Source organism: Kogia breviceps, chromosome 11 (genome assembly GCF_026419965.1).
Source record: "Kogia breviceps isolate mKogBre1 chromosome 11, mKogBre1 haplotype 1, whole genome shotgun sequence".
NCBI classification, from domain to species: Eukaryota; Metazoa; Chordata; class Mammalia; order Artiodactyla; family Physeteridae; genus Kogia; species Kogia breviceps.
The window spans coordinates 65,391,824-65,404,984 of NC_081320.1; the positions used below are offsets into that span (position 1 = coordinate 65,391,824).

The 13,161-nt window shown below is 45.3% G+C and overlaps 1 protein-coding gene across 5 annotated transcripts in view; it reads left to right on the plus strand.

Moving 5' to 3' along the window:
- Positions 1 to 13,161, plus strand: part of ATP6V1E2 (ATPase H+ transporting V1 subunit E2) — a 143,960-nt gene that overhangs the window by 17,299 nt on the left and 113,500 nt on the right. For 2 of the 5 annotated variants that reach the window (XM_067007648.1, XM_059078335.2), the window contains one exon: positions 4,062 to 4,882. The exons of 2 other annotated variants lie outside the window; for them this stretch is intronic. In XM_067007648.1, the coding sequence (XP_066863749.1) occupies positions 4,070 to 4,750 (681 nt within the window). In that variant the 5' untranslated portion in view covers positions 4,062 to 4,069 and the 3' untranslated portion in view covers positions 4,751 to 4,882. Of the gene's footprint in view, positions 1 to 4,061; positions 5,165 to 13,161 lie in introns of those variants that run through there. One more of the 5 variants, XM_067007647.1, reaches the window with a different exon arrangement.

A 13,161-nucleotide genomic window follows, 5' to 3' on the forward strand; every position in this document is an offset into this window, starting at 1 on the left:
AATGCTGTTGAGACTTTGATAGGAATACCACTGAATTTGTAGATCACTTTGAGTAGTATGAACAGTATTAAGTCTTCTAATCCATGAGCATGGGATGTCTTTCCATTTATTTGTGTCTTTAAATTCTTTCAGCAGTGATTTGTAGTTTTTAGTGTTCAAATATTTAGCTTCCTTGGTTAAATTTATTCCTGATGTTAGAAGAAAAGCTTTCAGTTTTTCACTGTTGTGTATGAATGACGTTAGCTGTGCACTTTTCATATATGACCTGCATTATATAGAGGTAATTTCCTTCTATTCCTAGCTCGTTTAGTATTTTTTTAATCATGAAAGGGTGTTTAATTTTGTCAAATGCCTTTTCTGCATCTACTGAGATGATCATGTGATTTTATCTTTCTTTCTGTTAATGTGATGTATCGCATTGATTGATTTTTGTATGTTGAACCATCCTTGCATTTCAGGGATAAATCCCACTTGGTCACGGTGTATAATTCTTTTAATGTGCTATTGAATTCAGTTTGCTAATATTTTGTTGAGATTTTTGCATCTGTGTTCATCAGGGATATTGGCTTGCAGTTTTCTTTTCTTGTAGTGTTTCTCTGGCTTTGGTATCAGGGTAATGCTGACCTCTTAAAATGAATTTGAAAGGGTTCCCTCCTCTTCAGTTTTTTGGAAGAGTTTTCAGGAGTTGGCATTAATTTTTTAAAAAATTTTTGTAGAATTCTCCTTTGAAGCTATCTGGTCTTGGGCTTTTTTTTTCTGGTTGGGAGGTTTTGATTACTGGTTCAATCTCCTTACTAGTTACAGATATGTTCAGATTTTCTATTTCTGCATGGTTCAGCCTTGGTAGATGGTATGTTTCTAGGAATTTATCCATTTCTTTTAGCTTTTCCAATTTGTTGGTGTATGGTTGTTCAGAGTAATCTCTTATAATGCTTTTTATTTCTGTGGCATCAATATAATGCCTCCTTTTTCATTTCTGATTTTATATATTTGAGTCTTCTTTTTTTCTTAGTCTAGCTAAAGGTTGTCAGTTTTATCTTTTCAAAAGCTGTTAGTTTCATTGATTTTTTTCCATTTTTCTATTTCATTTATTTCTGCCCTAATTTTTATTATTTCCTTCCTTCTGCTAACTTTGGGCTTAGTTTTTCTTTTCCTAGTTCCTTAATGTATAAACTTAAGTTGCTTATTTGAAATCTTTCTTTTTAGATGTAGGCTTTTACAGCTATAAACTTTTCTTAGTACCGCTTTTGCTGCATCCCAAGTTTTGGTATGTGTATTTCATTTTTGTTTGTCTCAAGATATTTTCTAATTTCCCTTTAGATATCTTCTTTGATCCATTGGTTGTTCAAGAGCATGTTGTTTAATTTCTACATATTTATGTTTTCCATTTTTCCTTCTGCTACTGATTTCTAGCATAATTGCATTGTGGTTAGAAAAGATACTTGGTATGATTTCAGTCTTCTTAAGTTTGTTAAGGCTTTGTTTGTGACCTAACATGTAATCCATGCTGGAGAGTGTTAAAACTGTGCTTGAGAAAAATGTGTGTTTTGCTGCCGTTGGTGGAATATTTTGCTATGTTGTCTGTTAGGTCTGTTTGATCTACATCATTGTTAAAGTCCTGTGTTTCCTTATTGATCTTCTCTCTGGATAGTTTATTCATTATTGGAAGTGAGATATTGACATCTCTTAATATTACTGTGTTCCTGACTATTACTCCCTTCAGTTCTGTTAATGTTTACTTTATATATTTGGGTACTCTGATGTTGGGTGCATATAAATCTATAGCTACTATATCTTCTTAGTGAATTGACCTTTTTATCATTATTAAATGTCCTTCTTTTACTTTTATGACAGTTTTTGACTTAAAATATATTTTATATAAGTATGGCCACTCCTGCTCTCTTTTGGTTACCATTAGCACAGAATATCTTTCTCCATCCTTTCACTTTCAGCCTATGTGTGTTCTTAAACCTAAAGTGAGTCTCCTGTAGACAGCATATAATTGGATCTTGTTTTGGTTTTAATTTATTCAGCCACTCTATAGCTTTTGATTAGGGAGTTTAATTTACATTTAAAATAGTTACTTATAAAGAAGGATGTGCTATTGTCATTTTGTTCATTGTTTTCTGTCTGTTTTGTAGCTTTTTTTGCCCCTCTCTTGATGTCTTTGTGTTTCACTGATTTGTTTTAGTGACATGATTTGATTCCTTTCTCATTTTTGTTTGTGAATCTGGATGTCTATTTCCTTCCTCAGACTTGGGGAGTTTGGAGCCATTATTTCTTCAAATAAGCTTTCTGCTCCTTTCTTTCTGTCTCTTCACCTTCTGGGGCTCCCGTAATACATATATTAATCCACTTGATGGTATTCCGTATGTCTCTTAGGCTTTCTTCACTTAAAAAAAAAATTTGCTTCTTCAACAATAATAGATAATTTCAAATGGCCTGTCTTCGAGTTTGCTGTTTATTTCTTCTCCATAATCAAGTCTGTTGTTGAACACCTCTAATGAATTTTTCAATTCAGTTATTGTATTCTTTAGCTCCAAATTTTCTGTTTGGTTCTTTTTAATATTTTCCACCTCTTTATTACTAGTCTTATTTTTTTTTATATATCATTTTCCTGGGCTCATTAAGCATCCCAGTGAGTCTTTTTTTTTCTTTTCCTTTATGGTTTATTACAGAGTATTGAATATAGTTCCCTGTGCTATACAATAGGACTATATTGTTTATCCATTCTATATATAATAGTTTGCATCTGCTAGTCCCAAACTCCCAATCCAACCCTCCCCCACACCCCCTACCCCTTGGCAACACAAGTCTGTTCTCTATGTCTGTGAGTCTGTTTCTTTTTTGTAGATAAGTTCATTTGTGTCATATTTTAGATTCCACATATAAGTGATATCGTATGGTATTTGTCTTTCTCTTTCTGACTTACTTCATTTAGTGCAATAATCTCTAAGTCCATCCATGTAATGCAAATGGCATTGTTTCATTTTTTTTATGACCGAGTAATATTCCATTGTATATATATACCACTTCTTCTTTATCCATTCATCTGTCGATGGACATTTAGGTTGTTTCCATGTCTTGGCTGTTGTAAATAGTGCTACTATGAACATAGGGGTGCATGTATCTTTTCAAATTATAATTTTGTCTGGATATATGCCCAGGAGTGGGGTTGCTGAATCATGTGGCAACTCTTTTTAATTTTTTGAGGAACCTCCATACTGTTCTCCATAGTGAGTGCACCAATTTACATTCCCACCAACAGTATAGGAGGGTCCAGGGAGTCTTTTTAAGATATGGATTCCCAGACCCTACTGGCAGAAATTCTAATTCAGTAGTCTGGAGTGGGGCCTGGAAAGCTGTATTTCTGAAAGGTCCCCCAGGTGATTCATATGTACATCTAGGTTTCGAAACCACTTCCAGTTAAAAGACTACCTTCAACTCCTCCCACCTCGCAGTTCTATCCAGGGTACCACCATCTGCCTATGAGTTTTCTGTCTCTTTGTATCAGTTGAGGCTCTAAAAATCTTTTTGCTTCAAGGCAACCTTCCTGGATTTTGCTTCAAGGCAACCTTCCTGTTTAACCACAAGTTTCTTATGACTCTCTCCAGCCCTCTCCGACCCAAAATGTGCCTACACTTTCCATTTTTGTATTAATTTGGCATTTCCATTCTCTCCACTTGCTATCTGTGATTGAGCCATTGCTGACTAGAAATCTTCTGGAGGTCTGCCAAAATCATCTCATTATTATTTGATGACAAAAAGGTGGTGAGTGTAGTAGAAATGGAACTGTGAGAACCCAGGTTTTGGTCTCTGTTCTACTAGGGTATGACCTTGGACACGTTGCTTTCCCTCTCTGGGCTTCAGTTTCCTCATCTGTCAAATGATTCATGAATAGATGGTCTCCATGATCCTTCCCTTTGGACTCTGACTATATCCTTCCTCCCATCATGCATTTCACAGCTCAGAATGTGGAACTCTGGAGACACTCCTGAAACTCTGCCCTAAGTCAAAGGAACCAGAGACTCCACCATTTCTCCCTCTACCTCCCTTTCCAGGAGCAGCCATGGCCCTGAGTGATGTCAATGTGCAGAAGCAGATTAAACACATGATGGCTTTCATTGAGCAGGAAGCCAATGAGAAGATAGAAGAAATAGATGCCAAGGCTGAGGAAGAGTTCAACATTGAGAAAGGATACCTTGTGCAAACCCAACGACTGAAGATTATGGAGTATTATGAGAAGAAAGAGAAGCAGATAGAGCAGCAGAAGAAAATCCAGATGTCTACCATGAGGAATCAGGCAAGGCTGAAAGTCCTGAGAGCCCAAAACGACCTCATCTCAGAGTTGCTGAATGATGCAAAGCTGAGACTCAGCAGGATTGTGGCAGACCCAGAATTTTACCAGGGGCTGCTGGATAAACTAGTGCTCCAGGGTATGCTTCGACTGCTGGAGCCTGTGGTGATTGTACGCTGCAGGCCACAGGACCTCCTCCTGGTGGAGGCTGCAGTGCAAAAAGCCATCCCTCAATACATGACAGTCACCCACAAATGTGTGGAAGTCCAAGTTGACAGAGAAGTGCAACTGGCTACGGATGTGGCTGGAGGTGTGGAGGTTTACAGTGGTGATCAGAGAATAATGGTTTCCAATACTCTGGAAAGTCGACTGGATCTCTTATCCTGGCAAAAGATGCCAGAAATACGAAAGGCCTTGTTTGGAGCCAGTGCCAACAGGAAGTTCTTTATATAAGCCTCTAGGAAGTGAAGCTCATGTTGAACTTCTAAGCTATAAAAGCATGAGTTATTAAGACAAAGGAAACCAGTAACATCTCCTTCTCTTTTTTGCTCTGGTATTAGTCTTTCTTCATGAAATACCCTTTGACTAGCTAAAGGCATTATACTTTGGAATAAAGGCTGACTTAGTGCTTAGCAACCTATTTCCAATTTATCTATACATACTACAGCTTCTTGTCAGTTCTGCAGTCTGGGCTGAAGAGAGTAGAGATATCTGCTCTTTAGCTCGTCCTCCAACCGAGATGTGAATGGTATTCTTGACCTATGGGTCTGGGTGTTCTAAAGCTCTTTAATATGTATGTGAAGTTTGTTTTTCTTCTTTTGTCTCAGCTTCTTGTTCTTATGTTATTTAATAAGATCTAGAACTCTTTTTCATGTGTAGAGGGTCAATTTCATGGGTGTATAGTGAGTGTAGTCACACAGAGCTCCATGTCAGAAGAACCCAGCACTTGGGGTCTAATGCTCTATAGCCACTGTCTGGAAATTCTTAATTTTATTTTTGCATGTGTGCTTTATAAGTGAAGTCCAATGGGACTTTGGCGCATTTGTCAGGGACTTGGACCTTGGCTCACACGCAGTACTAATTCCCGAAGCCTACCCATCTCCCTGGGATGGGTCCTTGACCACCCACTTCCCAGCGCCCTGGTGCTCTAAGACCCTGCCTTCCCTTCTCTCAACTAGTGCACATTGCTTCCCTCTGCCCAGTGTGCATGCAGAGAGGGTCTGTATGCTCCGTAGAATCTTAGGGCTGGGCATAATGGTGGCCATCTCTGCTCAGGTTGGCAGCTCCATGGCACGTTCAGGAGGTGACTTGGTGAGCGTGGGTCTCTCACCCACCAGATACTGGGCACATCTCAGTGTGGAGGTTTAAAGACCCTGGGGTTCACCTGTCTCCCGTGGATTGGATCAGCCAGCCTCTTGGAATGGGAAATGCCTGGCTTGGCTTCCCTGACCCCAGCCTCGGTACAACACATAGAACTGGGGGCTGGTGGGAAGGAGGGCCCAGCAGTTGTCAAGGTTGCTGGGCCTGAGTCTTGGGGAGGGATCTTCAGGAGCTTATAAGGGTCTGCACTTGCCCTGTAGTATCCTGTGCCTGATGGAGTTCTCCATTAGACAACTCAGTGTCTGGGGGGGACTTGGGCTCATCTCTTGTGGCCAGCTGGATGCATCTTCTGGGAGAAGCCAAGAAATACAGTCATTGTGGTGATTCTCTATATGGGCATTGCACAATATAAAGATAAATGATAAAATTCATGCTAAGGATTTTATATTGTAATTTTTATTTACTTAGACATTAAATAGCAAATAAACACCATGACAAGCCAAAAGAGAGACTGCAGAAGAAAAAAAAAGCTTTATAAGTATTTTGGTACCTTTAACTGTACTTTTTTTTTTTTTTTTTTTTTTTTTTTCGATACGCGGGCCTCTCACTGTTGTGGCCTCTCCCGTTGCGGAGCACCGGCTCCGGACGCGCAGGCTCAGTGGCCATGGGTCACGGGCCTAGCTGCTCCGCGGCATGTGGGATCTTCCCGGACCGGGGCACGAACCCGTGTGCCCTGCATTGCCAGGCGGACTCTCAATCACTGCGCCACCAGGGAAGCCCCTGACTGTACTTTTTGAACAAAGGATTCCACAGTTTCATTTTATTTACACTGGGCCCCATAAATTATGTAGCTGGTTCTGCATGTGTATGGTGATTTAAAGCCTAATTTATGCCCGAGTGTGATTTATGTATTAAAATAGAAGTTTTTTGGGCTTCCCTGGTGGCGCAGTGGTTGAGAATCCGCCTGCCAATGCAGGGGACACGGGTTCGAGCCCTGGTCTGGGAAGATCCCACATGCCGCGGAGCAACTGGGCCTGCGAGCCACACTGAGCCTGCGTGTCTGGAGCCTGTGCTCCACATCGGGAGAGGCCGCGATAGTGAGAGGCCCGCGCACCGCGATGAAGAGTGGCCCCACTTGACACAACTAGAGAAAGCCCTCGCACAGAAATGAAGACCCAACACAGCCATAAATAAGTAAATAAAATGAATTTTTTAAAAAAATAAAATAGACGTTTTTTGAAGAAAAGAACCTCAGGCAACTCTGCCAAGGGCAAAGGTTGGCTTGAGTGGTCAGGAATTTATAAGGAACAGAAATCCCAGGAAGCTCAAACACAGAGTAGGAGGCAGGTTATTAGTAAACAGGGGTGTCTCACAGAAGCTGGGGGCAGGAATCTGTCATGGTCTCAGGGGAGGGCTGGAACTGGGCATCAGAAAGCTTTCTGATGTCCTCTAGATGGCTAGTTCATTTTCCTGTTTAAGGAGTGACTTTTTCTACTGTCCATTTTATTTTTTTATTATAATTATTTTTTAAACGTAAGGACTGATACTCTTTTTTTATTTTATCATTTTTTTCTTTTGGCAGTATTGGGTCTTCGTCGCTGCACGTGGGCTTTCTCTAGTTGCGGCGAGCGGGACTACTCTTCTTTGCAGTGTGCAGGCTTCTCACTGCAATGGCTTCTCCTGGTGTGGAGCACGGGCTCTAGGTGCATGGGCTTCAGAAGTTGCAGCACACGGGCTCAGTAGTTGCAGCACACAGACCCTAGAGCACGTGGGCTTCAGTAGTTGTGGCACGTGGGCTCAGTAGTTGTGGCACATGGGCTTAGTTGCTCCGCAGCATGTGGGATCTTCACAGACCAGGGATTGAACCCATGTTCCCTGCACTGGCAGGCTGATTCTTGCACCACCAGCGAAGTCCTCTACTGTCCATTTTAAATGGTGGAGTTTGCCTGGTCCCCAGAGTTTTCATGTTGTAGTTCCAGAAACAAATGTGCTTTTCTTGGAGTCAGTTCCTCTTTTCTTAGAAGGAATTCATTTGGCCCAGTTCAGATTAGATGTCCACCTACAGTCCAGTTGGTGTCTGGGGCAGTTCTAAGAGAAAAAGGGCTCTTTGTCAGCTGGACAGACTCCTTAAAGGGTGTCTTCTTTGTGGGCCCTTTTGAGTTGTGAATTGACTCATTCATTGAAAAATTTCTGAATGCCAGCAATGAGCTAGGTGCTGTGCTAGCTCCTGGGCTGCAAAGAATACCATCTGGTCCTGTCCTTTCACTAATTATAGACACATACACAGATGATAACATGGTGATGATACAACGTGAAGTGCTGTATTCAGTGTACTGTGGAAATACAGTAGACAGAGAGGTTCACAGAACGCTCCGGGGTGTTGGCAGTTGAGCTGGGGAAAGAACTTCAGGCAGAGGTGGGGGATGGGGTAGGGAGAGCATATGCAAAGGCCCTGAGGTGTGAAAAAGCAAGTTGTGTTTGAGGACCTGTGTGTAGTTCAGTGTGATGGAGTGTGAGGGGCGAAGGGAAGTGACGTGGATGCGGCTGGAAAGATGGACAAAGCCTGATTACGTGTGCTTCCTGCCCTGCTCAGGAATTAGATGAAATCGGGGGGGGGGGGGGCGTGTAGGTGATGCAGGGTCATTGAAGGACTTTATTTATTTATTTATTTTTAAGTTTTTTGGCTGCACCACACAGCATGCGGGATCTTAGTTGCCCAACCAGGGATTGAACCCACACCCCCTCCTGCACTGGAAGCACAGAGTCTTAACCACTGAACCGCCAGGGAAGTCCCTGAGAGCTGGACTTTTAAAAGATTATTCTAGTGCCACTGTATGTGGAGGAGACATTGGAGGGAGGGAGACACTGAAGGCAGGAGCCCGGTTGGGGAACTGTTTATCAGCCCAGGTGAGAGATGACAGTCTCCCCAGCTTTTTGATGAGGTAGGTCAACTTCTTTGATACACAGGCTGGAAGAGATCAGAATCAGTGACCTGTGTCCTATCCGCTCCCACCTCCCTGCCTTCCACCTCAATAAATCCTTTCACTTGTCCAGGGCTTGAGGCTTTCCATCACGGTTTCACACCATCTTACAAGCCCCCCTGGACTTCCCCTCAGAGCCCCCCCCTTTCTCTCCCAGCCATCATTCCAGGCCCAGCAAAGCATTTCCTTCCCACTTGCCTGAGCCCCCAGCCACCTCCCATTCTGGGAACTTGAACCCCACTTCAAGCTGTATAAGCCAGGAGTGTCTAGCCCCCTGGTCCACCCCAGGTCTGGCCCTCAGAGCTGGCCTCAATCCGTTATTGGGGCCCCCGACAATAATTCATGTCCCCCAAATTGAGATTAATTCATCTCCCCTGCAAAATAGTTTTAATGAAAGGTTTTTGGGCAAGTTGAGGAGAGCTTTACATAGTACATGGGGGACAAAATTTCCCCCAGTCGCACTTCAACACCTCTCTGTTTTCCCAAACTTGTCTCTCTCCCAGAGCTGCCCGATACTCTTTCTCTCCAGCCTCCTCCTCCTCAGCCTCTCAACCCCGTGGGTTCCAGTCTCCACCCTCACAATGTCCCATCAGCAAAACAAAAACTGGTGGTGAACCAAGCCTGCCCTTATGTCAGCTGCTTTGTCTACTCGGCCCATCTTTTTCGACACAGATCTTTGTTGGTAGGGACTGTGTCTTCATTCTTCTCTGTGGTCCCTGCTGCCTTGTTCTTTTAGTGCTGACGCTGGGTGTGCACGTAGTAGGGTCCGAACAGACATTTACGTTTGTTACATTCTTCATTCCTGGCCTGGCTCTGGTTTCTGGATGGAGGCTTTCTCTTCAACCATGGATTGTGCCATAGAAAAGGGCAGTTATGTGAGGTGAGGACCAGTGGACGGATGCCCGCCCTGTAGCCCAGCGATGGTTCTTGACAAGAAAATCCCTCTCTACTGCTCCTGGGGGGAAGGCAGCAGATGGGTAGAGCCTGAACTCAAGCAGGACTCACTTCAGTCAGGGCTTATTGGATCCCTTCCGTCCCTGGGAAACAGATGGGAGGGGGTTTGCTTTGGACCTGGGTGTGAAGGCAGGAGGCTGTGGATAGGCTGGGTCGTCCTTAGGGGCTTCAGCCATGGAGAGGCAAATCTTAGCCCTCACCTTTCTGTAGCTCCTAGTGCCACCGTAGACCTGGGGGTAGGCTGCTGGTCACCATCCTGTCCCTTCTGGCAGCTGCAGTCCTGTCGGGATCTTTGCTTTAGAAATGTTTGCACTGGGCCCTTTATGTTAGTTGGCTGGTACAAACGTACACACATTCTTTATTAGCGTTAACTGTCTTACCCTCAAGAAGGCGTGTTCCTTGTGTCAGTTCCTCAGTCCCCATGAGCCAAAAGGAGCAAACTGTTACAACCGCAGGCAGGCACAACCCTTCCCCACGGCTCTCCTCATTAACACTTCCTCCCGAGGTGCAAGGGAAGCTGTTTGCTGCTGACACAGACCCAGGCAGTCTTATGGCGAGGTTGCTTCTGCAGGCTCACTCCCTGCCCGGGGAGGGCTGGGGGAAACTGAACATCGGGCGGCCAGGCCCTGCCCCTCACTGACGCCAGCCACCCCCCCGCCCCCCTCAGGAAGGCTGTCGGCAAAGATAACTTGGTGGAGGGAGAATGTAGATTTAATTCCGATCCTGAGCTGCCTGGAGAGCCAGAAATGGAAAGGATACTTGGAGCACGCGCTAGAACCTCAGAAAATGCTGCAGGGCTTCCTCTCTGTCCCTAGGGTCCCGAGATCCCTGGAAGGGGGTCAGCAGACCTATGCTGGGCCAACCGCAACCTGCATGGCTCTGGGAACCAGTGCAGCCCCTCACTGAACTCCCCAGGGAGATACTCAAGTCTTTGCCCCCTTCCTCTGCCCTCCCCTGTCTCCTTCTCTGTACTCTCCCAGTTCATTACCTCCTTTCTGACATCATGCCTGGTGATTCACAACGCTGGGAAAGGCTGAATCTCTCCTCCCACCCTCACCTTCCTAAGCTCTGTTCTAAAGCATGATAGACGCTCACTTTCTCACAACACCCCAGCTTTCCCACACAACCTCACAGCTCGCCCCGTGGTCCTTTCCTGCAGGACGGGACCCCTTTCACTGGAAGGCAGGCTACTCCATTCTCTCCGCAGACACAGCAGAAGGGATCCCAAGCTCAGAGAGGGTCTTGGCAGACCCTTGGCCCAGCTCACCACCTCCTCCTGCACACCCGTGGAGTGCTGGAATTGGGCACATGTTTTTTTTGTCACTGGGAGATGAGCCCAGAGAGGGTGATGTTTGATGACTCCTGGCTGTTACCAAGCCTGAGTGGATTCACATCCCGAAGATCACACAAGATTTAGACCTTGAAGAGATCTTGAAAGCCAAATGTTCATTTGAATCTGAGGCTCAAAGGAAGCAAGGAAGCAGTCCTGGGTCATAGCCAGCTAATAAGACCCTTGGGACTGCAAACAAAAAACCTGACAAGACTGGGTTGTTGTCGTTCATTTTTATGAAAAGCTTAATGTATAAAAGCTCCAAAACTTTGGCTCCCAGCAGGACAAATATGTTAGCAAATACAAGGCTGTAGCTGGTTCCGTGGTGAATCCTTCATTTCTCTTTCCCGGGGTGTTCTGTCCTCAGGGCTCAGTCACAATGAAGGTCTACAGAGAAGAGGTCCTGGGGGGGTGACTGAATAAGGGATGTGGCTTGAGAGGGCCCAGGGATAGACTGGGGTCCTGGATGAGGTTAGGGCCCCGGGGGCATGTTGGGGAGCAGAGTGGGTGAGAAGGTGGGCCCACCATACAGCACCTGCCAGAGCAGGTGCTCGAGAACCTCTGTAGAAGAAAGAAGAGAGGGAGGGAGGGAGGAGAGGAGAAAGTGGAAGCAAGTTGCACTGGGGCTCAGTTGGAGAAAGGGAAGCAATAGGGAGTGTGTCAAGATTCTTATTTTCTCCTTTGGAATTTGAGCTCTGGGTTTTCACTCCGTTACATTCACATCAGCAGACCTCTTATTCATTCATTCATTCATTCCACAAATATTGATTGGCTGGTTACCAATGTCAGGCGCTCTGCCTGGCACCGCATCCCTTTCAGTGAACAGGGCAGTTAAGACCCCAGCTTTTACAAAGGAACCCGCTGATGGGGATGGCAGGCACAAGTGAGAGGGCTGAGGGTTCAGGAGGGGACACTCGCTACACTGAGCAAGTAGACAACTGGTGACTTCGGTTGATATAAGTGCTATGCAGAAGTAAAATGTTGTGGGCAGGGAGGCCTTTGGTGGCCTCTGCTCAGGTAGGGCCCTGTGCACCTAAGGCAGGAGAAGGAGGCATCCACACAAACAGCAGGGTGGGGGGAAGGGGGCAGAAGGGAAGGACGTTCTGAGCAGAGGGAACCCCAGTGTGAGGCACCAGGCAGAGGAAGCTCTGCTGGCTTGAGGAGCAGAAAGGAGGTCAGTGGGGCTTCACCAAGCGAGTGAAGGTGAGACAGAAGGGGCAGGGCCAGATCCCAGGGGTCTTGTGGGCGGCACTTAAAGGGATCTGGATTTATTCTAAGTACAATGGGAAGCCACTTAGGGCTTGCAAGCGTGGAAGGGACATGACCTCATTTTACTGTGTCCCTGCTTCTCTGTTAGGTCCCCAACACAGCATTTGCCCCTCTCCTTTGCTCAAAAGAAACCCCACAGATCCCATGGAAATAGGAAAACAAACACGCAGTCATCATCAGCTCAGACCAAAGGACAGGTCTCTTTATAGGCAAGACTTTTTTTTTTTTCCCTGAAAAGCCCTTTGTAAACAGCATTTAGGGCCAATGGCATCCCTTTTCCTTACACAAAGTACCATTACCTTTACCTTTGTCTTCAGTAGCAGGAACTGCTAATATTCCTGTATCTCATGCTTTCCGCTCCAAGTTGAGGGCAAACACTTAAATGTACTGTTTACAGAAATTACCCTATCCAAGCACTTCCACCTCCCTTTCTCCTTACTAGGGACCCTCCCCTGCCAACAGGATTTGTAAACCTAGGCTTCCCTCCCCCTCTTAACTTCTTGTGCATTACCATACCTATGGAATCTTTTGGTTTTCTTTTAGCTCTTTATAGCACACCTATCCTTCTGTACCACTCAAGTCATACCTCTTCCTGACTCTTCCTCCTGGAAGCTTTCCTCACTGGGCTCTGGAATCCTTGGACTTGTCATGCCCCTGGCCTCAACCCATTGGTTTGTTTTCCATGCTTTGAAGTTTGGATTTGTTTCTCTGGATGGGTAGCTTCTCCCTTGCTTGTGACTTCTTTTTCTTCTTGAGTCATGGGAGTCACCTGATCCCCCGGGAAGGGGGTGGATTGGGGACAGGGTACTGGCTCTGGACGCATGACATCAGGAAGACCTGGTAAGCAGGAATGGCACTGGTTATATCTTGAATGAATGAATGAAGCCTGGCTCTGTGGAGTTTGGGCCTGGCCTTTGACTGGTTCCTTTGGACTTTGGATTGGGTTTACTTCTACTCTGTCTGGCTGTCTTGTGATCCTGTCAAGTCACATCTCCTTCTGTTACATGAGG